The sequence below is a fragment of the Dromaius novaehollandiae genome, chromosome 8 (genome assembly GCF_036370855.1).
Source record: "Dromaius novaehollandiae isolate bDroNov1 chromosome 8, bDroNov1.hap1, whole genome shotgun sequence".
Classification (NCBI taxonomy): Eukaryota; Metazoa; Chordata; class Aves; order Casuariiformes; family Dromaiidae; genus Dromaius; species Dromaius novaehollandiae.
The window spans coordinates 41,558,996-41,583,258 of NC_088105.1; the positions used below are offsets into that span (position 1 = coordinate 41,558,996).

The following is a 24,263-nucleotide window of genomic DNA, read 5'->3' on the forward strand; positions in this document are numbered from 1 at the left end:
AGCTCGGCGCAGCCCCGCAAGGGAAACTGCTGGCGTAGCAACAGCTTGCTTCTGTTCCTAGCAAACCGGTGGAAGGAGGAGAACAAGTTAATGAGGACCGGTTTGGGAGACAGATATTTTTAGTTCAAAGTTTAAAGCAGTAATCAGGATGAATTACAGACCATGTTTTCATGTCTGCTACCCATTTTTGCATTTATGTGTGCAGATGCTAATAATTATAGCGTGCAAAATGGGCACAAGGGCTTCAGCAGGTGTACCTCCCAGGCGGCAGAGAGTTGTCAGCTCCCTTGTATCCTGAAACCCTTCATTCACATTCTTCATTTCAATTCTTGTGTTGTCATAACTTAATGGCAAAAACATAAATGTGTTAAGATGGAGACCAGCTCAATGTCTGGACTGTCATAGACATGTTGGCAGAGACATCCTAGGCAGTACATCATTTGCTGATAAACTCACTAGGAAGTTGGGCAAGCTTTGTATCCAGTAAGAGATCAGCGGGGTCTGATTTCTAGCACCTTGTGGCAATAGATACGAAATTACAGTGCTTGGATCTAGCCTGTTTCTGTCAAAACGCTGGCTGCTCTCATCCAGCCCCTGACTGGCCCTGTTCACATTGACTGAGAAACTGGCCATTTTTATATATTCTAGTCATAAAACTGAAGAATAAAGGATCTTAACAAACTGAACTGCATTCACAATCAGCTTTAGAAGATGGAGCTGCACATTTAAGCAGTGAGACTACTACTACATGGAGACTGGTCTTGCTCATTCCTGCAGTAAAGTCGTAAAAGTGAGTAAACTGGTGTGGGACTTAAAATGTGCATACTGACAACTGAAGTAGCTTAAACAACTGTTAGTCCTGATGAAGCAAATATTTCCCTACTGGCTTCAATTTTTTTATCCAAGACAATTTTAATAGCAGCAGCCCTTGCCTTTACAAAAAAGTGGTGAAAAGAGATAGTTTACACGTGTACAGGAGAATTGTCTGAAGATGGGAGACGAGTCATTGTACCCAGAGCAGCCCAGAGACGACTCCTGCGGCAAAGGATGGTGAAGAGGAGAGAGAGCATCCTCGTGTCATTTGATGGAGTTGGCTTTGAGAGTGAAGTTACTCAAATGGTTTCTTTATCCTCTGACATGCAAGAAACCAGGAGAAGAATTTTAAGGACTTACTCCTTATCTTCACTAATATATTGGGATAAAACGTGCATTTATCCATTCACACAATCTAATGTAATCTACATCTTGCATTTGTGCATCATCGGGGTTACTATAATGAGAAACTGAAGATTCTCTTTCATTCTGAAGATTTCTGTATCTGGCTGCTCAGATGTTGTAGGTACCAACATTGCATAACCGTACTGAAATCTGCTTAACTCATTGGAGCAATCTGTTGTTTCATTCGTTGTCAGCTACTTTAACTATGATAAATATTGGACATGGAGCTGAAAATAATTAACTTTTGTGGTGGATGTTAAGTAATGTACAGAATGCAAACGAAATCAGGGAAACAGTCTACATAAAAGAGGATTTTTTTCTGAAGAATAGGTAATTCCTGTTTCTAAGAAAAGGATTTGTTTTCAGCTTATCCACATCCAGCAAGAGCCACTGTGTGAATACACAAGAAGTGGTGGTATGATCTCTTCAAAGAAAGCCTATTGGCAGGAGTGAGAAAATGAATTCTGAAAAGTACTCACCTGCCATTCTCAGGAGGTAGTGTGCAGTGTGCTTTTGTGGCAATGCTAATCGCCTTTCCATTGAAGTGACCTAGAGTATCCATTTTCCACCATTTGGAGATTAAAATAAAGTGAGTATTTGAAGTCAGACTCAGAAAATATTCTGTAGAAATGAAGTTCAACAAATGTTGTAAATATAAATTGAAGTATACATTGTGTTTTTCCACTAACATAATAGCACTAGTTTTAATGGGCTAGTGCTAAACAGAGCAGAATCACCACATGGCAGAGCTTTACTATGGAAATCACTGAAAGAAGAGTTGGGGCTTACTCATCCAAGGGAAGAGTGTGCACAGCAGGCTGCAAGAGTGTGTACTCAGGCTGGTAGACTATGTATACAGACACAATAAAATGTGCGCCTAAATGATGCATACATATAAGCCTGTTACACATGTGGCGATGGCCATTTATGTGTGTAGGTGGAGTGGGATTACTACCTGGTAATCACTACATAATTATATGATCTATGAATGGTCATTTTTGTCCGTTTTACTCTTCAGAATACAGATTAAATGGCAGCTACACTTTAATTTAAATGTACTCATTTATCTAGTCATCTTCAGGCAAATGATGGGATATTTTTTCTTAAGGAAAAGTTGGATATTTTAATATTCAAATTGAATAATCCACTGGTTTATTAAAAGACCACACTTTTTATGCTTCCTGGAAGAGCCACTTTTTCTGACACAGCAACAAGACAGAAGTCAACTACCTGCCTGGTGAAATCAGTTATAGTCTGAATTATCTGCTCCCCCATAAAAAAGGGGTAGAAGCATGGAGGGGGGATCACCGAAAGGGAACCTGGAGATTGCCTCTTGGGAAGACGAGAGGTTGAAGAGTGTGAGCGAAGATGGAAGAGTAGCAGCCATCAGCCTAGCCAGCGCAGGCGCAGGGTGACGCTCCTGCGTGAGAATGCGCTACCAGGTTTGGGGCTGTGGAGCGTGGTGTTATTTGGCCTCCTCTGTGGCCGCTGCAGGACTGCAGCAGTCTGCACAAAGGCTGAGGCCAGGAAAGCGCTTGGAGATGCCTGTGTGGGCTCCGGTCAGCCCAGCGGATGTGGAAGGAGCATGCACTACAGAACTGGAGCAGGCCAGCTGCCTCGAAACAGGGACATACTAAAGTGGCTTAACTCACTATTTCTCTTCCCTTCTGAACTGTGAGTATTTCCGTTAGCTACCACGGAGAGGCTGGAGCGTCTTTGTGTTTCATTTCCAGCATCTGCTGTTCAATCCAGAGGCCATATAAACCAGTAAGGAAGATCTGAGGTTTTTCAGTGAAGAACAGCATCTTTTCGGTTTTGAGACAGACTTCTTTCTCTGAGGCAGACAATGCACCTGCTGTGGACTGATACGGTGGTTGTGCTGGGATTGTATCTGGGGCGTGTAGCACAGTTGAAGAGATTCTGCATTTTCCAGTCCTCCTGTGATGAATATCTGACACAACGTAAAGTACAGACCCATGCTGCATACTTTTACCTGCTCAGCTTGGATCTCAGCAGTGTAAAGTGACACAGATTTGGTAATCTGAGGACACAGCTTGTTGCCCCTAGGGAGTTAAAGAACAGGTTAAAGTTCTGTCTTGGGCATTTTCCTTCCCTTCTGATCTCAGATGAGCTGAAGATCTTTCTGATCTGTAAAGCGGGATATTAACAGTACAAACGTCACAAGACTATCCTAGGAACAAGTTTATCAATGTCTGTAAAGCACTTTCACATCCACAGATGAGCTATTATCTAAAAAGAGTGTGGGGACTGAGGATTTGGACATAAGAAATAAACAGATTGCTCTGTCATTGCTCACTTTGAGCATATCAAAGGAGTACACAGTATCTGAATGTGTCCGAGGTAGTCCCTTTGTGCAAATGTAGCCAGCAAAAAAGTTAGGCAGAGCAGATCAGTTTTCCCAGCAATCACTGTGCATATTGCTAGGATTCTATGCTCAGTGACACAAGTAGCTCCAGCTGCATCTGTATTAGCGATGTATTCTGCAGAAAAATCTTGAAAATCCATTAACGTGTTTTTGCTATGGCAACAAGCAATTAATTCTAACAGCACCTTGGCTGCTCTAACTTCTGAGGCAGATGATTGGCCAATGGGTAAGAAGTGTTTTCATCTTTTGCTGTGTTAAATTTAATCTTGTCTAAAAAATACCCTCACAATTGGTGGCTCTTCCATCAGGATCATAAATGTGCAGTAATGCTGAGAGCTAGATCTTCATGACTAGACATCATTGTGCCTTGGCTAGTGTGAACTTAATACGAAACATGGTTTAAGTAGTTCTACTGTGTCCATGGAGACTTGTAGATATTGAGACCTAAATGATAATGTTCATTCACATTCAGACTGTTCGAATAATAACACAGGCTCATGAGTGTATGTAATCTGAAAACTGTCAGTAGCAAGTGTGTGATGTTTCATGGAAGTAGTAATATCTGATCATAGAGCAGACTGTCAATTTTGGTCTTTCTCTTGTTGCTAAGTTGCATGCAATTACTTACAAGCAACTACAGCTCAATGCTGTAAATATGAAAAGTATAGAATGGTCTTGCCTAAATTTATTTTGCAGTGATTTGCCTCAAACATTTATGTAATTTGTGTGCTTAAACAGAGAATGTGTACCGAAGAGCAAGCAAGTATGCAACTTTACCATGTCAAGAAGAGTGTAAAATAGAGAGCAAACCTTACCTGTTAGATCACAGCTGAAAATCTGAAAGACACTGGGGATGAAGGGCATGGAAGAGTTAGCTGTCATCCATTTTTTTCTGAAAATATGAAAAGACCCCCACCAATGAAAATTTGATATTTCACTTACACATGAAAAATATTAGTTTCAAATTGCATGAAATTAGCATAGAAATTTGGTAATGTGATTAGTTACATATTATGAAATGTAAGATTTTGTAAAAGCCACATTTTTCCTATGACAAGGCAGTGATATTGAATTTAATCAACTATGTGTTTTGTATACAATGCACAACAGTGACCAATATTTACGTATGTGCCATAAATCTTATTCCAAACTAACCTCAGAAAAAAATGCACTACAGTATTCAGTAGTTAGTCTTTAGAATGTGCTGTGATGAATAGTCCACTTTATTTTATTATATGTTTTCAGTTCATGAGCTTTGTGAGCAGAAGCATATAACATGAAATGAGGAAAAAAATATTTTCCATTTATAAAAAATAGTGTATGCCTCTAATCTTCCTTAAACCTCCTAGGATCACTAAATGCAATGGACAGATCCTTGCTGCTTTTAATCACAGTTGTTTCCAATTGTGGTCAAAAGGCAAACCTCTGATAAGATTTAAGAGGTTTGCTTTTACTTGACTCTGTAAGTTGTAATAATTGCTTCTTTACAGCTTCCTGAATTTCTGGCCTAACGGGTTACGTACGTTACCCACAGGCAGGTAGCCATATCCAGACTTTAATGGGATCACAAAGTCTACAGCATCGGAGCCGCGAGCAGCAGTATGAAGGAAACATGAACAAAGTGACCATTCAGCAGTTTCAGCCACCACTGCCTATACAGATCCCTTCTTCGCAGAGCTCTCGAGCACCTCAGACAGGGCGATGTTTAATCCAAACCAAGGGTCAGAGAAGTACGGACGCATATCAGGAGCAGGTGAGAAAGTGTGTGTATAAAACAGCACTTTGACAAAAACTGTATCTGTTTTTTTTCTGTCCTGTATATAGCAGTTAAAAGTGGAGCCACAACAAAGGGCAGATACTCAAGATAGTGTGAGGGACGTATGACTGCCATGGTAGCAGGTCTGTTGCCCTTCCCCAGCATCAGGGACTGACACCACTTTTTCTTGGACTGAGCAGGCAAGTCAATTTGGCGTTGAAGTTCCTGAACAGAGCTGGCATCCCGAGGTCACTGAATTAACTAGCAATTTTTACTGATTCCCCAGTAACCCAGTTCAGTGCTAACACCACAGCATGTTTGGCAAGATGCTGATGTACTCAGATTTGTGTAAGCTGCTCCAGTTCAGCTCTAAGAAAGGCCAGCTGAAACTCCAGTGCCCCAAAGTCCAATATAATGGGTGTTGATGAGTTTTTTCATTAAGTAGTCCTGTCCCTACTGTATTTGGCCTTAATATTTTCAATAACTTTTTGAGTCACCTGACTTGAAGAATAAGATTCAGAATCATTAGCAAACTTTTCTCTTGTGTAAAGTGTTGGACAACCCATTTAAGTAACTGTCTGTATTAAGTCCCTAAGTATAATACCAAGCTACAGAAGCAATTGCTTGTGTGGCTCACAGTACTTGCTCAGAATGGCTCAATGAATAGTCATTAAGCTGCCCTGAAGTCACTTTTATTTTACATTCAGTTATCCTATGCCATTTATGGTCATCCTGACTAAAAGACAATATTCAGCACTATTTACTGGAGTAAGCCACCTGTAAAAGTGATTGGTGCTAAGTCCTACTAACTCCTAGGACTGTGGCCCTGATGCTGACATAGTTTGAAGATCTCTGAGCTTCAGTTTGCTTATTCCTTGGGTTTTTCATAAGCGTAGCACACGAGGATGCTGCAGGTATGACACAAGTGTCCCGGAGGGCATGGACCTGTGAGCTTTAATTTTAGACCATCGCTTTGCCTGCATGACTTCGCTGGAGAAGTATGGTTTCCTTCCAGAGCATCTTTGATTATAAAGCTATCAAAATACTATGGAGGTATTTATTTAGTTTCCCATACAGTGCTATACACTGTACATATTTCTTGAATTGGGACCAAAGTTACTTGGCTTTTGGTCTGCTTATCTACTCAGAAAATCACCTGCATTGTGCTCTATAAATGACTTGAGGAATGTGGCTTTCTTACTGCTTTCAAATCTGCTTTGCTGGTCTTAAATTGCTTCTGTTTCCTTCTGAAACAGAGTATATTCTGTGTTCAGCTATCCTGAAATTTTTGTTTATTCATAGTTTCAAAGAATTGAGTCTGGAAGGGACCTGTGAAATTCTGTAGTGAAACACTTCAGCTCAAATCAGGGCTCACTTCAAAGTTAGATCAGGTTGCTCAGGGCCATGTCCAGCTGAGATCTGAAAATGTCCAAGGCTGGAGATCCCACAACCTCTCCAGGCCTGTTCCTGTGTCTGACCTCCACCACTGTTTCCTTTTGTCCAGTCAGTATGTCCAGGGCAACAAACAGTGGACACAAACTGAAACACAGGAAATTCCACTTGAAGAGAAGTAAACACTTCTTTACTGTGAGGTGGCTGAACACTGGAACAGGTTGCCCAGAGAGCCTGTGGAGCCTCCATCCTTGGAGGTATTCAAACCCGCCCAGATGTGCTCCTGGGCAACCTGCTCTAGGTGGCCCTGCCTGAGCAGGGGGTTGGACCAGGCAATCTCCAGAGGTCCCTGCCAATCTCGGCCATTTTGTGAGAGTTGCCCTAGCTGCAACCTATGTCCTTCACTGTTGTCCTTTCACTGTGCTCCTCATGAAGTGCCTGCCTTTATCTTCTCTATAGCCCCCTCTTAGACAGCAGAAGCCTGCAATTACATCCCCCTCAACCATCTTCCTGAGCCTAAAAGTACTCGGTTCCTTCAGCCTCTCCTCGTATACCAAGTTCTCCCACCCCCTGTCTTGGCCTTCCAGCCTTCAATGGCCTGGGTTTGTCAGTGTCTTTCACTGGAGATCCTGCACTTGAGACACTGCACTCCAGGAGAGACCTTGCTTGCCAGATGTGACCTTGTTAATGTAGCCCAGGTTGCAGCTGGCTTCTTTGCTGCTCGTTTGTGGGCAGCTTGTTGTCCATCGGGCCGCTTGCTCCTCTGCAGAGCTGCTCCTCAGTGAGCCAGCTCCTCCTGCCTGCAGTTGTCATGTCTCAGGCACAGGTTGTCCTTTACAAAGTTCCTGAAGCCTGTCCAGGTGTCCTCTGCTTGGCAGTCCTGCCTTCCCGCATGGTGACTGCTCTCCCCCGTTTGGAGTCATCCGTGGCCTTGCTCCATCCCACTGTCCCAGTCATTAATGAGGATTTTAAGTAGTAGTGGCCCCTAATTAACTGCTGTTATCAAAGAGGGACAACAATCTCGAAGGCCTTTGTCATTTTATAAAATCTACAGGATGTTGTTTGTTTGTACTTTGGGGAAAACGTACTTTTTTTCAAAAAGGTGGATTAAAAGTGCAGTCACTTTAATATTGCCTTGATCTATTGCATAGAACTGTTGCTTATTTTGATGATTTTGCACTCAGAACTCAGCTTGCTTCCTTGGGAGAAATGCTCTGCTTGCTCATTTCCCACTTATGAGACCATTTAAAGAATAATGAATTAAAGAGAGATTATCTGTTCTAAATTATTCTTTTCTGTATCTTCTTTGTTTATATGCATGCTGTCAGCCTGCTTACCCCTCCTCTTTGGAGTCTGAGGCTGAGAACTCTAAAACTGTATTTAAAGACACAAAAAGAAGTTTAGGGGATTTAACCCAGACCTCTCCATGAGGGCATTAAAGAGGGAAATGTATCCATGAACATCAGTCACATGCTGAAAATGTCTGCAGCTCACTGCCAAACATGCCATGTCTCAGAGCAAGAAAAAACAGAGGCAGTATTTCAGGGAAGTAAACGTTTCATTAGACAACAATCCACAGAAATGGGAGAGAGATGAATGAGAGGGTAAAGCTTAGTTTAAATGATTGAAAACAAACTGTGTCATCACAATGCGATTTTTAGTTCACTTTTAAAAATACTAAAATAAAATTATGATAATCACATAACAGCTGGAAAAAAAATTGCAGGATTGTAAAGAAATAATATAGAAGTAGTTTAAGCTGCTGGCTTCATCATTTGAAAATACCATGTTAGAATACATGATAAATTACATTAAAAAGTATCAAACTGAGTAAAGTTAAAGATTTTTCTGGAACTGTTCCTATATAAAGAGGTATTTGGACCCTTAATTTCCAATATAGATGGAATTCAGGAGTGGCTTCTTTGTTATATAAAGCTATAAACAGTAAAACACTTTCTGGGAAAAATGAAATGCATAAGATGAAGTTTATGTAGGGACAAATTCTGTTCTCACAAATGTAGTTTTATCCCACTGTTCCTGTGAGAGTGAAAAATTTGGCCAGTGTGAACTGCTTTTTATTTTCTGTCTTTGAAAACAGAAACATAATTCATAAAAATCTAAAATTTAAAGTATATATAAAAACGCATCTAGCTTTGTGAATACTATGGTATCATCGAACTATGTTAAAATCATGAAAACACTTCCAGTTTATAACAATATTTTAGTGGCTTTTCTATGCTGTGTAACATAGCCTTTGCGAGGGTCAACTCATCTAGCTCATGGTGAAAGGGAATATATGAAAAAGATGCTATTGTTTAGGGAATTGGCTTTAATGTTGATATTGACTTACCTTTCCATATTTTTCCATTTTAACTTAGTTTTGTGTGAGAATAGAGAAGAATCCTGGCCTTGGTTTTAGTATCAGTGGTGGAATAAGTGGACAAGGAAATCCATTCAAACCTTCAGATAAGGTAAGTTCTGAATTTCTCACTAAATGGTCTTCATTTTACAATGCCACATACCGGTGACATAGGATATGATGAGTGAAATTTGTATCCACTTCTGTTGTGATAATTGAGAGAACTTGTTGCCATACTTGGCATTTTTTTTTTTTTAAAGGAGTGGTGTTCGCTTTTGTTTTTCTGGTTAATAAAGACAAGGGAATCAAAAGAGAAATCGCAGAAAGTGTCTGGCTTATATTCCATACATAAGAATTTTTTCAGACTTTTTTCTGAAACATCACCCCTCCTGCTTTTTTCTTTTAAGAATAAATATAGGCCCTGATTAAACCTTCACTAAAGTCTTTAGAGGGAAAACTTCACTTCCACGTGAATTTGTTTAAGGCTCTGTTAAGAAAATTAAACCTGGTGTCTTTTTAGAACAGTAGTAGCATCACTAGATAGCAGAAATGTCAAGGTTTACACCAGCTGTATCAAATGAGATAGGCCTGGCCTCCAGCTGGTCTGGATATCAGTGGCGGCATACAACATCATGGTAAGCAGGCTATAGCCAGACTGTGAAGCTGTACCATGTTCTGTAACGTTAATTAAAAATTTGACCATTACGCTGCATGGTGGTCAGGGAGACTTTCAGAGTATTAATACTGGTCCCAAATTTGGGAATTACACATTTAAGAGGTTGATAAATCTCTTTAGTAAGTAAAAGGATGACTAGTAAAAATAAAACATCTGGTGATTATCAACTATACAGAGTTCTAGGGTTAGAAAGTGAACTTTTAGAACTGTGAATTCATCTGATCTGTGCAGTAAAACTGACTGGAGTTTGTTGCAAAACAAAGACTACGGATACCTCTCAATTAAGCATATTCTTATATTTTATATTCTTTGATAATATTAGATCTAGTTCTAAAGGATAGTCATAATTTCCATAAATACTGAGACTGACAAATCATGAAATTAAAATGTTTTTTCATCTTTCATGGAAAATTTGAGATCTACATGCAAATTAAAAAAAATTTCCCTATCACCCTGAATTACAACAAAAGCAGCTAATTGGAAATGTAAGATACTCTTGGAAATATCCATTTAGCATAATCTTAATTTCTTTCAATTTCTTTTGTTGATAAATCCCTGCTTTGAGCTTCAAGAATAGTTAACTTTAATGTATATACCCATCAGGCATTTAGCCCTTAAAACATAATCATTTTTGTTGTCCTTCCTTGAGGATGCACACCGGTAAGTGTTCTAATATACTTTATAACATCATGTCCTTTTTTCTTAATTTGATGTAAAATTTTATAATAGCCTATACTTCTGTTGTGTGAATTTATTTAAAAAGAAACTATGACAACTGTGCCAACTGTGAATGTATCTACAAGTAATACATGCAATGTGATAGCAGCTTTAGATAGTCTTAATTTTGCTAATAACAGAAATGCGAAATTTTATTTTCATAAATTGTGTACTAAGGGAGTGCTAGGGTAGCTTTATTGAAGGAATTAATAGTTTAAAGCTTTTTTCTGTATTACTAGTCTGAAGTGTTTCTTCCTACAGTTACTTCAGTTCTATCATGTTTTAAATATCACAGAAGCCATAAGAAGGTGATCTTGTCTCTCATCAGACATGCCAGTCATTTTTAGTAGTTTTAAATCATGCATATGGTACCTTCCTGTCTGTAGGATGAGATCAGTGGACATGGCAGTGAGCATCCTCCTGCATTATAACGTACCCCTGCCATGACATAAGCTGATGATACTGTGATGAGAGGAAGGGACAGAAAAGCAGTAGAAGGCACAGAAATAGCCAGTCATTTTGAATGGCAGACTTGGGTCACAAGTTAATGGCATATGGACCAAATGTAAGCAGGATAGAGCCCCATCCTTCTGCTCCTGAAGAGCTCAGGCTTCGGTAAGGTTAACAGAATCAGACTATCCTCTGTGCAAGACGGCTATAAAATTCTTGGAAGGTGCGCATGACTTCCATGATGATAACAACCAGTGAATTTCACTGATGTCAATATGAGCAATGTAAATGGCTAAAATCTAGTCTATGCTCAGTTCTAGAATCTTCTTGAAGGTACTCACCCTGAGCAGCAGTGCTAAGGACAGCAGGGGAAGAGAGGCTAAGGGAGCAGAAGTACAGGGCCAGAGCTGTATCGGAAATGTTTCATCACTCAGAAACTCAATCTGTTTTTACGTTTTATTAACATATTTTACTGAAATTCTAAAAATGGATTTAAAATATATTCTTTTTCATTCAATAATTTGTTTTCTTTTAAAGACATTTACTCCTCAGACACAGGATTAAAAGAAAATCTTACAAACAATGAGACTGAATATCAAAAAGTCTGCTTTTCAGAATGTACACTTTTTTCCTAGAGGAAGTAAACAAAGATTACTGTATAGATTATGCCATGGATTACTGTAATTATTAGTGCTTGCCCCATTTTCATTTTCCTCTTGATAACTGTGTTTCTCTTGCCTAGTTTCTAGTTGCCAGAAACTATTCAAATTACACATTATTTTGTGAAATGGCCTTTTAGTTTCAAATGAACCACAATTACATTTTTATCAGGAGATAACTAGCTAAAGGTCATGGAGAGCTGCTACAAACTGGTACTGCTGTTTGGCTCCTTGCAGATTTACAAAATCAATTAGTGCGATACCAGATAGAAAGCCTCCAGACCAACAAGTAGGGAGACACCTGTATTTTGGGAACTAGTTCTTGGTGATAGCATCCTAACCTCTGTTACTTCTGACTTATAGGGTATCTTTGTTACTAGGGTTCAGCCTGATGGACCAGCATCCAGCCTGCTCCAGCCTGGTGATAAGATCCTTAAGGTACGGATCAGTTTAACTGCTTCTTAGCTGAATGGAATTATAAAGCAAATCTTTGCATCATACAAGTACAGTGATACTGTTTTCAGTACAAGTTAACTACTGTTTCTGTTACTATGGTACTTTATTTTGATACTGATTTAAAACAAGGTTTTAGTTGTAGTACTTTTGAAAGCTCAGAAGGAAGGAATAAAGCTGTTTGAAAACAAAATGGGGGCAGGAAAAGGAGGCACAAGAGTGTGCTGTCTGACAACCACCCCCACCAGTTGGAAACTGAGTTAGACCCGGAGAATGTGCTAAGAACAGAGGGAGCATAACGCAACAAGGAGTCAAACTATCCTAAATTTTGCTTGGTAGTTTCTGTTCCCTCCCTGTGAATGCTGACTAAGGCACAGGAGGAAGTACACTTCATGCCAGCACCACCCTTCTGCAAGGGAATGGCACTGCAGGGAAAGGTTGGTGCTGAAAATCTGTCACAGGAATGATCCAAGTGATGCAGTCTTATTTTTAAACTCTGAAATAAGAATGTGCTTTGCGTCATCTCCATCTTTTCCACACTAACAGCACAAGAAAGTGCAGGGAGAATGGAGTTTCACAAGCAGTTTCACAAACATAAGTGCATGACAAAGCACCTGTGCAGCTGATGTGACACCAGGGTAAGGAACTATGTATTCACATTTTCACAGAGAAATGTGACTTGCATTATTTTTGCCTCTCCTTCATTACCTGAGCATTTCTGAATGCTCTCACATTAAAAATATCCCTTCTACTGGATCACAGAAGCATTTGAATAACTTACAGAGAAATCTCGGCTTTTTGTTTTCTTTTACATTTCTGAAACAAATATTTTTTGTATTCAAGTGAACATTTTAAATAGAAGTCTTGGGTTCTAATCCAGATAAAAGAAAGACAAGCTGTTCCTAAACACACCTTTCAAAAATTCCTCATTCACAGAAAATAACGGCTGTCCATATAAGGAAGGGTTCTCAGCCATATCCTGCAAGGTTTTTTTGAGCCTAGAAAATGTATTCCCATTGGCAACAAACAGTATTACTTTTGACAAGAGGAAGAGAGTCATTATCGTTGTCTGAAAGGCTTATAACAGTTCTTACAGCCATGCAGACTGATCAAGGGTTGGGGGGTAACTGTTTTAATCAGTTACGTGAAGGAAATCAGCATACCAAGGGCGTTTGCAAACATCTGCAGTACGCTCTCTCCCTCTCCTCCTTTCTCTCCTACACCTTTTTTCTCTCCCTCTCCTACCTCTCCTACACTTCAGTGGTTTTAGCCTGTCTCCCACTAGCAAATATTCTGTTTGGCTTGTTTGTAGTAGGCCTTCATTTCTCTTAATCTATTTGCATTAAGATATTTCTCTGTGAAATTATTTTATCCTCTCTAAAGTCTACAATAGACAACTAATGTTCAGTTACTGTTATGTTCAAAAAACACTGAAATAAAGAAAACAGCCAAGCTAACTGAAGTACAAAGTTGGCTAGAGATATTTAGAATAATCAAAATGTGATGTTGAAAACTGGGCTTAGTAACAGAAACAAAAATAGGTAAGAGACAAATAGTCAACAAATAAAAGCAAAATATGGTAAGGATGTTGTCTGCAGTGGCAAGCAATGGACACACACTGTAAGAATATTCTTAGTGGAATTAATTGAGGTTTATATTGTTCTACACAAAAACAGGACCATCGTATGTCTGTACCTAACATGCCATTATCAAAGATACACACTTTTGACCTGCATTTATTTTATGGCTGCTGCTATGTCTAATGATTTCTCCTGATGTCATCCCACAGAGCAGTTACTGAAAAGCACTCTCAGTGCAGAGCATTAGTGATGATTTCCTCTTAACAGCACCATGAGCATGTGTCATCCCTGTAATAACTTCCCTTGTACTCCCTGAAGTCTAACCTAGGAAAGGCAAAAATGAAGTAGCTTTCTGGGCCTCATGATACACACTGTCTTGGTATGTTTTTCTTACAAGTTTGACCTGCCGCTACTTATATTCAGAACAAGTAGATAAATGGGGATGGAAAGGAATACAAGCTGCAAAAGAGTATAAACATTTGAACAATAACACATATTTTCCATATCAAATTGATTTTTTCCATTTACCTAATTTTAAGTCCTTTTTTTGCACAGTAAGAAACAGTATTTTGATGATAAAATGAAATACAGGGAAACCAAACAGTGTTCATTGAAAATAAGACGCAATTAAGTATTATTTTACCTGAAAGCTTTGGAACTGCATTCTGCTTCTCTGATGCCATCCTTGCTGCTCCTACTGAAGACCACCACAGCTGGTTTACCTACTACCTTATCTATTATAATTCCAATCTTACCTGGAGACAGACACGGCATTCACGTGATCGCTTCGTTGTCCAGAAGGAAACAGACTAGAGGGAAATACTCATCACGCCTTCAGGGCACGAAGCCTGGCAGCACGATTCATGGTGCAGCCCGAAGTTGGTTTTCCCCTGGACAGCATGCTGTCACACTGCCAACACCACCTGGAAAGGCACAATGAACAAGTGCAGTGTCTTATTTTAGCAAACTAAATCAGCAAAGTTAAATAGTTGATAAAGGAAGAGCGTGTCTGCATAGCTCCTCCAAAGACTAGTGAAGTTGTAGAAGAACCACTGAAATTCCCCTGCAGTTTAACTTACGGGACGCTCACTATTGACGATGATGTACAGGGGGAGAGATCCCAGCTGATGTGTCTAGGTGAGCTTGCAGACCAGGCAAAATATAGCCTCTTTGCCTTAATACAGATGAAAGTTGTGATATTTCATCAGGGAGAGAAAAATTACAAAGAACTCCAATTTTATAAAATCCCTTTAGTGCACTTGAAGTAACTGAATTTATAGTCAGAATAGTGTTTTAAAAATAAGTTTGAAATAAATCAGTACATTCATTGTCTTACGTATATGTGAATCAGTAAATGCAGTAAATTCATTGGTTTACCTCAAATCGTATTTGACACAGATGAGAATTTTAGAAGTAATTGAGCAGCTAAAACTGTGCCTGATTACTTTGAAATATGTTGAACTGTTCTGCTCTAAATGAGATACTTCAGTATCTGAGTTGTCTTTCATATTAATCATAATTTGTTGTTTCCTTTAAGTTCGGAGTACAAAGGATGTTCTCTTCAGTTGAGAGTAAAGTCACTTTCAGAAAAATTTCAAAGCATCCAGGTGGCTGTGTGGGTTATCATGACTTACTCATCTAAGTCTTTCAGATCTGAGCAGGCATCAGAAGGATGAAGACCTTGGTCCCAGAGAGGCCAGGCCTGTTCTGAATCAGCCTGTTGCACAAGTTCCAAAACCAAAGCAAACGCAGAAGAGAGAGGTTATGCGATCACACCCACACCTTCCCCTTCACACTTAGATTTTATTCTCTTTATGACCATTCACTCTTAACAGTGCTAAAGTTACTAAAAAGCAAACACAGAAACAAAGTTCATATTTTCTCCTCCTGTTATGTGCTGTTTGATTTCTTTGTTGGAAAACATTGCACTCTTTCTACTATTCTTTTTTCAGAACTTTCTCTCTGTGTATATATAATTTAATATCTATATATTATTAACCTCTATCTTGACAATAAAAATTTCCTGCTCTGTTAGGTATTTGAAGATCTATGTATCTTTGAAGATCTAGATTCAGATAGATTGGTACTAATTCATCCATGTGAAAATTTCAGCTGACCTAAGGAGCAAAGAACCGTAGAATAATTTGGGTTGGAAAGGAGGTCTGAAACTCGCTAGTCCAAACCCCTACTCGAAACAGGTCCAAGTGGAGCAGGTTGCCCAGGACCATGTCTAGTCAGATTTGCTCATCTCCAAGGATGGAGATCCCACAGCCACTATCGCCCCTGCTCCTGTGTTTGACTGTTTCCCTCATGGGGAAAACATCGTATTTAAGGTATTGCTGTATTCTTTAGGTAGCAGGAGTTTTACTCAGCAGATTTTGTCATCACATTACATAGATGAAGTTTGTTGAATGTTTTATCTTCCACTGTTTTCAATGAGTTTTGTTAATTGATTGCAACCTTTAGTATAGACAGAAATTAGTTAATTTTATCAGAAATTTACTTTTTACTACACGATCTGCTTAAATGTTATTAAAATGGGCCTACACTAGTGATGCTAGACAGCCCTTCATTCGCCTTGCCATGCAAAATACCTTAATCAAAATATCCAAAGTAATTTAAAGGAATAGAACCTATGACTTCAGAATTTTTTGAAATTGAAATGCGTTTAATATGTGTAGCCTTCCAAAACCTGATTGGAAATTTTAGTTATTCAAATTTATAATGAGTCAAAAAACATGGAGGAAAATAATGCACTGATTACCTTGCAAATTAATGCAAAATGATTCATACAACCCACTTATATATTCCTAAACTTGTGCCTACTTAGTAACAATGTTCTCAGAGTCAGATTTATTTCCTGACTTAAAAACCTCTTCAGTAGGGTGTGCTATGGAACAAAAATGGGATTAACAATGTATCTCTCATTTTCTTTCTCAGTGTGTTTGCCCTTTACATTTAGGAGCCACCTTTACAGAGACAATTAATGTATTATGTCTGTTTTGCTTTAGCCTTTGAACTACATGTTCATCATTTTGAGGTTTGTCTATGTATGTGTATAGAAAATACAGCAAATACATACATTAGGAAGAAACTATCTGAGGGCTTGAACCCTGTGTAAGGTTTGAACTGCAACTGCAAAATCTGAGAAGTGATGCTGAGTAGCACTGTGAGCAGGCTCCAAGTCACAGATCTCCTCCTGTTCCCTCCAGAGGAGTCAGAAATCATTTAAAACAATCCTTCTCTAGCTTTGGTGCCCCAGTACTGAGGTACTCGCTCCTGCTGGCTGACCTTTACAGATGGCAGAGTCCAACTTTCACCCTCTCCAAAATGCCTTATATTTGCATAGACCTGTGATTTGGAAAAGCTCTCTGTAATTCCAGGGCACTTTGCACACATGTATTTTCCTTTTATTTATGATTACTTCTACCCACGTGTAATACATATTATCAGATATTGATTTATATTGTGGCAAATAAAAAGAAAGTCATAAATATCACAAAGGAATTAACAGGGGAGAAAGGCAGGGATGTGAAGGGATGAAGGTTATTTTATTTCTTAAATATGAGCAATGTCTTTAGCTAAAAGTATCTGGTTCCCAAGGCATTAAGAACTTAGGAGTATTAATACTCACTAGCTTCACTTGATCTTTCTTCATCTCTATTTTCACCTATTGTCATCATCTCTGTCTGCATGTATATTCTGAGATGATATCATATCTGTGATCAGGGATTTATAATATTTGTTACTATATAAACAGTTTCAGACGTTAGAAACAGGCTTATCCTCTCCCATAATCTTTATTCTTTGGTTTTACAGCTGTCTGCCCTCTCTTTCCACAGGTACATTTTTTTGTGAATTCAGTTTCTGCTGGGGTTCTGATGGAGGAACTGTCTTCCTAGGTTTCCTCAGTCCTAGCCCACTCTTTATCTTCACACCATCTGCCCTGGTGATGGGGTTTTACTGGTCCTCTACAACATCTGTGCTACAGACTTTCACTTCTATCGTGTCTATCTGATGCTTTTCTTCCCAGTGTTACTGGCTGGCTTCTTTATTTATTATCATGACACCCTGTGTCACCATTACTGGGACATCCAAGTGTGTTTGTCCACGTGCGATAAATTCAGTTTATTCAAGAGGTGATATACAGTAAGAATAATATCAGGCCAAGGCTCCAAGGGGAAATTTTTTGAACATTTACACTGAAGAATCAGCTTAGCAGGATGTTTTCAAGAGGGACAGTAATGCTTCTATCATGTATTTGTGTGTCTCCCCAAGCAGTTTTAGTAAAAGAGGGAGGGATGGTTTAAAAATTAAAAGGCTTTATTTTCCCTGGGTAGACTTACCTAACTAACTGAGAAACTATAATTCTTAGGCACACAGTTTTCCCAATTGCCGCCTTCTGGTAGAAGACTAGTGTGTCCTCAGGAATAAATGCATTCTGGCCCTTCCAAATCCAGTGAAACACAACCGTGGCCCGTATCCAGCCAGGAGAAGGGTCTTTCCTCGGCTTGTGAAATATAGGAAAGTCTTGCCGGTTCGTTAAAGCACTTTGATCCTAAAGGATCCACCAGCATAAGCTGGTGATAGCTTATCCATGATGTGCTTAGTTCATATTTCCTCTGTCACAATTCTAGAAAAGGTCCGTTGCAAATACTGCCGAACTCCTGCATCTCTGCAGTTCACACCAGCTGGGTGAAATCGGGAGGGACTTCTCAGAGGGCTCTAGCAGGGATCGGCCTGGTTCGACGGGCCGTCCCAGGGCAGCAGCTGCACTCCGAGGCCTCCACGTGGACTGGACTGCCTTGAGGGGGGTTTCCCACCTTCAGCTGCTGCTGCTTCCCTGAGTTAGTGTGCTGCAGCTGGGCCGAGTCCTGGCGGGGTCTCAGGCTTTCTCCCCAGGGTTCTCCCAGCAGCAAAGCTGTGCACAGGAAGCCCACAGCACTGGTGAGGTCCCGGCTCCTTCAGCACTGCCAGTAGCCCCGCTCTGCTCACCGGGCACAGCAGCAGGAAGAGGAGGGTTGCTTTTCAGGCCAGTGTGTTTTTCAGAGTTTGGAGAAAAACTGGACATGCAATATAATGTCTCTCAAAGGAGCAGACGTGATGCCAGGACATACTCAGACCGCATCCTCATTAGTTACCCACTACAGGGCAAAACCGCTCTGTCTGTGGAGTGATCACTAAGCTTGCTGCTTGTAGATTTGTGGAAAATTCACTGCAAGGTTGTGACTTCAGTCAGGGCAACCTGCCTGTTTTACTGGTAGCAGCTACTCTAACAGAAGGGCTTTCTGTGTCCTTTTCCTGTGCAGTCGTCTTCATTAGTTTAGGTCTGTAGCATGTAGGAGCTTCAAAATACATGACAAGGATGCGGATGGGATTCAAATCTGCACCTTTCAGTGGTATTAAATTAGGAGCAGTGATTAATCTGTGCAACTTGCACCCATCTGCCATGTGGAAGAGGGATATTCAGCTAACTGGTCTTTATCAGTACTCAGTGGTTAGTCTAGTATTCCTACGGGCTGAGCATTCAGAAGAGTCAAGCACCAATTTCCAATTACAGATAACATTTTAACTCCTGTAGTTAAAGGATCCGTAGTTCAGGATCAAGTTTTACATCAGTTGAATGCAAAGATGTTTTCACAGTCCTTTTTGTGTATTGAACCTTGATAATACTGTAAAAGTAATTAATCCTTCCTCAACAAATACATCTGATGTGTACATATAAAATAAATACTAACAGGAAGGGGCAAAAGGCATCAGTGGGTCATCACCTTGCAGGGAACGGTAAGATAACTTGATGTTCCTTGTTCACTTTCACCTTTCCCTAGATGCTCAGCAGCATCTAGACTCGATCAGACATTTGTTGCCCACAGGAGTCATGCAACTTCTCATGAGCAATGTGGGTCTAGACTTCATTAGCAAGGCTCAGATTATATTGCTAGCAGCATTGGGAAGGAAATCCTGAAATGATAGTCCAGCACAACTGCTGCTAATGCACAGGAAAATAGTAACTTTGCAGCAGCTTATCCAGAAGGCAGGCACTATGTTTTCCTGCTTTAGATTTCACAACCTAGCCAATGCCTTAAATTCTGGGCAGCGAGCATGAGACGGATCCATGGTAAGTCTTTCAGGTAATTATTCTTGGTCAGGACTTTTCTGTCAAAAATAAGTTGAAAAATGGCAAAAAGATGTGTAAAATACACTTATTTTAATTGCAGATAACAGTGAATATGTATGAAGAGGAAACTATCTCTTGATCCTACTTCAGAAATACTATTCTGCTCTGAAGAAATACTACATATAAAACAGCTCACTGTGCAGCATGCACAGGACTTCTGGATTCTTGCCTGTATTAGCACAATTGTCCAGTTTGCCTCATAAAAAACATCAGATGTTTCAGTTTTGTGAATGCTCTAAGTTTTTCCCAGGGAGCACTTCCTTTCAGAAAGTTTCATGTTATCTTTTACCAGGTTGGCATTTAAATTCTGGCAAGGCAATGATAGCAAATTTCCAGAGCCAATCATGAAATTATAAATGGCTCAAGACAAAACATGGCTAAAGACGCAAGAAAGTCAAACACTTTGAATTACTGTGAATTCCTGAAAATAACTGGTAATAATTCTAACTATTTATAACTATTTATTTCTAATAATAAATAGAAATAAATAGTTATTCAATGTATAGATATTTATACTGAATTCATAGCATGTTTTACAGGGAATGTGAGACCACACATTGAAAACAGTGGAAGATTGCTGTTTATCATTTATTTATATGCTTAATAACAAATCCCTCTGGCCGTAACTTGCTTAGGTATTTCTGGAAGTATAATGCCTCCATTGCTGTTCTGCTGAGAAATTCTCTGTATACAAAAGTGGTTTCTTCACCAGCTAGAACTGAACCTACAACCAGTATCTTCCTGCACCACTCATTGCACAACTTGACAATGAAAAGGAGAGTAGCCAGAACTGATGTGGTCTGAGTTAGGGAGTTTTTTTCTGAGTAAGCAATAAAGATGCCAGTTAGCTGTGTGGGGAATCCACTGAAACAAAAAGATTATTCTCCCATTTCTCTCTGAATTACATGAGAGTTGACGCTGACCTCAAACAGACTGGCCTCCTAATGTTGGCACATGAATGAATGTTCTCTTTGAAAATTTTTCCTGCCTGAAATTTGTATTCCTGTTTCTCAGTGCAAAAATATTTTATATTATGGGCTCCACAGGGAAAGGAAGTTACAGCACTCTGCTAGGGTCTGAGGAATTAGGTGGCAGCTAAGTGGTAATTTGGAGGCTTTCACAGATGCTTGAATGGCAGGTGTATGTAGCTCTCCTTCTCTTGGGTCAGTATCTAAGCACTTCCAAGGACTGTCCTTTATTCCTGTATGTTGGTGGATTTTAGACTTTGGCTGATTCAGCCCACGCAGTACAGTGCTGGTAATCTGTGGTCGCCCTTGGACAGTGATACGCAGGCGTTGTTTAAAATTTGACTAGTTGTGCTTCTCAAAAAGGCATTTTAGATGTATCGGTTATGATGTCTGAATAGCTTTGTAACAGAGCAGTTGCAGAAAGATTTTTAATCAGCACTGAAGCAGAACAGTTCATTCAGTAAAATTTTCCCTCCTTGTACATGCAGCATATCTGCATATGAGCTCAGCCTGTGCCTGCCTTTGCAGTCAGCAGTGTCCTGGGAAGCATTAGCTTTCTTTGAGCTTCACAGTGTTTGAGCTCTGCCCCAGAGTTAGTGTTTCTTACAAAGACATGCGGAATATCATAGACTCTCAGAATAATTTAGGTTGGAAAGGACGCCCAGAGATCGTCTAGCCCAGCCCCTGCTCAAAGCAGGACTAATTAGCTCAGGTTGGGCAGGGCCTTGCCCACTGCGTATTGAGCACCTCTGAGGATGGAGATTGTACAACCTCTCTGGGCAGCCTGTGCCAGTATTTGACCACTCTCATAGTAAAAATCAGTTTCCTTACACCAAACCAGAATTTCCCCTTTTCCAACTTGTGTCCGTTGCCTGTTGTCCTGTTAGTGGGCACTCCTCAGCCTGCCGTCTCCTTGAAGCAGAGGGCCTATGGACAGCTTTAAAGCATTCCACGTACATTTGCTACTTTTTCTTGAGTGTTAGCTGCATGCCAGTTACCTGCCACCTTAGATGACAATCATAACGTGTTCTCAGTTATATTGTTTTTGCTTTCCTTAAAAATCTCTGGAACAAATTTACTTATTCTCTGGCTTTGTATATTCTGTGTGCTGCAGTATCTAGGCAATGGAGGAAGAAAGAAATGTATGCTCTTAATGGCCCAGTCAGTTGCCCTGACTGCAGGAAATCATTACATGACTATTATTTATTTTATACTTATGTTGTTCAAGATATGGAACCACATTTCCATAGAGCATAACTAGTCAAAAATACTGCTATGTTCTTTTTCTGTTTTAACACATCATGATTCTTTGACTTCAATTTTCATATATCACTTTCTATGCCCCCCCCCATAAAGATATTAAATAGAATCTCATCTGATTTTTCTTCTTTTTTTGTGTTACAGGCAAATGGACACAGTTTTGTACATATGGAACATGAGAAAGCTGTACTACTACTGAAGAGTTTCCAGAATACAGTAGACCTAGTTATTCAGCGTGAGCTTACTGTCTAAATATTTTTTTATAAATAGTAAATATGTCTAGCCAGATCTAATGCTCAGATTTATACATAGGAAACAAATTTTTGCCAATTGCTGGACCAATGGCAAACAGTAGTGCCAAATGTATAATACTATATGTTAGTACTGATCATCTTGAAAAAAAATATTAACTATATAAAATATATTGTTCATGTGGCTATGTATTAGTTTTAATTGTCAGCCTCTGGCTGTGCATTGGTGCGTTTTTTTAATCAAGTTACTTCTTAAAAGTCAATTTCATATAATTTCAAAACACAGAAGCACATACAAATTCTTTAGGAATTCTGCTGTCCATCAGAAACACTGCCTCAAAGTTGTATATGCCTTTATAAAGATAAAATATATTAAGCTGTAATTCCCATGAAATATTTCTATCATGTCACATACAAAAATATAGAGAAAAATATTTTCATAAACACCTCAAAGAAAGTATATATTAAATTAAATTTAATGATGTTGATTTATTTTCAATGCAAAGATATTATATGCCTTATGAAAATAACTGTATATATGCAGTGTGTATAGCTGGTTCCATACTAATTAGTTAAAATGTCACTATACAGGGTGAGATACTTAATAAATTATACTATCAACTCTGGGACCTAAATATAAACAAACTCTATGAAAATTCATTAACTTACTTTTGTCTGATATACTTTTAGTTGATTCTATGTGAACATGTTAAATGCAAACAATGAGTTTAGATAGATGTGGTTCATAAATGGAAGGAAGAAGTATGTGATGGGTGGCAGGAAAACCTCTTTCATTGATGCTAATTTGATTTTTTTGACTTTTTAATCTACAATTAATTACAGGCCCTTTACTTGCATTTTCCATTCTCCCAGCCTTAAGTTGTTTGGTGTTTTTATTCTGGTCCAGGCTGTGTTATCCCCTGCTCGCTATATTCACTTTCAGTAAGGCTTTAATGTTTATAACAAGCGTTTATCTGAGTGACAGTCTCATTAAAATGAATGGGAATAGATTTAATCTAACATACAATATACATCACAGGGGGAACAGAAGAATGATTTTGAGAGAGCACATGCAAAGCTTTCCCACTGAAGTATGCTATTTTAAAACCTTAAGGTAAAAATCCTGGTGCTGTTTTTAACGGAGAATACTGATGGCACAAAATTTTGTTAAACTGTTGGTTCAGTAATGCAGGTGGATATCGTGTTTATAACTGACAGCCAGAAGGAAAAAGCGAGACAACCTCCCACAAGAGTTTTTTCGCAGGATCCTGTTTCCATTGGCTTGAATGGCAATGGACTCCAGGGACAGCAATAACCTGCTCCTCGCGAGGGACCAAACTGGGGCCAGGCTCAGTCACACCTTTTTCAGCTGGATTAGAGCACACGTAGAAACCCAGGTCAGATGAATGTAGCTATGTCACACGGACACAGCCAAGAACATTTTACTCTTCTGCTTAAAGGAGCCTCTAGAAATCTTTAAAAATTTCCTCTCTTCCCATCAAGGGCATCCTGACTGAGGTAATTATATTTCAAATTAAACTAACATTACTTCAAAATAAAATAGTGCCACTGTATATAGTTCCCTGTCTGCTATATGGACCTGGTAGTATAAATACCCTTGGTGAAGTTTTGCTACAGCCCTATTTACAGTAGGTGGAAGGACAGGAGCTGTAAAACATGCTGTCAGCAATTCTCTGGTATTTCAATTTTTTCCGCTCACATTAGTAAAACACGGTAATACTTGGAGTTCCTACACAGGATGTTTTGGATGCTAGAAGTTTACATCAGCTCCAAAGGAAAACTGGGCAAATATGCAGAAGAGAAATCTGCTGAGGTTATTAAATGCATAGCAGCCACGTTGGCCTGAGTCCCTAAGCTGTAAATGACTGGCTGTTGGGGGAGAGCTGGAGAACCAGACCCATGGATCCCAACTCCTTGCTCTTTTGATACACTTTTCTCT

General features: G+C 39.4%; 1 protein-coding gene across 3 annotated transcripts in view; it reads left to right on the top strand.

The window, feature by feature from the left end:
- The window catches only part of LRRC7 (leucine rich repeat containing 7), a 191,303-nt gene extending 168,340 nt beyond the window's left edge, over positions 1–22,963 (top strand). For 2 of the 3 annotated variants that reach the window (XM_064516351.1, XM_064516352.1), the window contains 4 exons: positions 5,139–5,357; positions 9,131–9,223; positions 11,977–12,051; positions 22,197–22,963. In XM_064516351.1, the coding sequence (XP_064372421.1) occupies positions 5,139–5,357; positions 9,131–9,223; positions 11,977–12,051; positions 22,197–22,304 (495 nt within the window). In that variant the 3' untranslated portion in view covers positions 22,305–22,963. The remainder of the gene's footprint in view (positions 1–5,138; positions 5,358–9,130; positions 9,224–11,976; positions 12,052–22,196) is intronic. The other variant, XM_064516353.1, reaches the window with a different exon arrangement.
- The last annotated feature ends 1,300 nt before the right edge of the window (positions 22,964–24,263 follow it).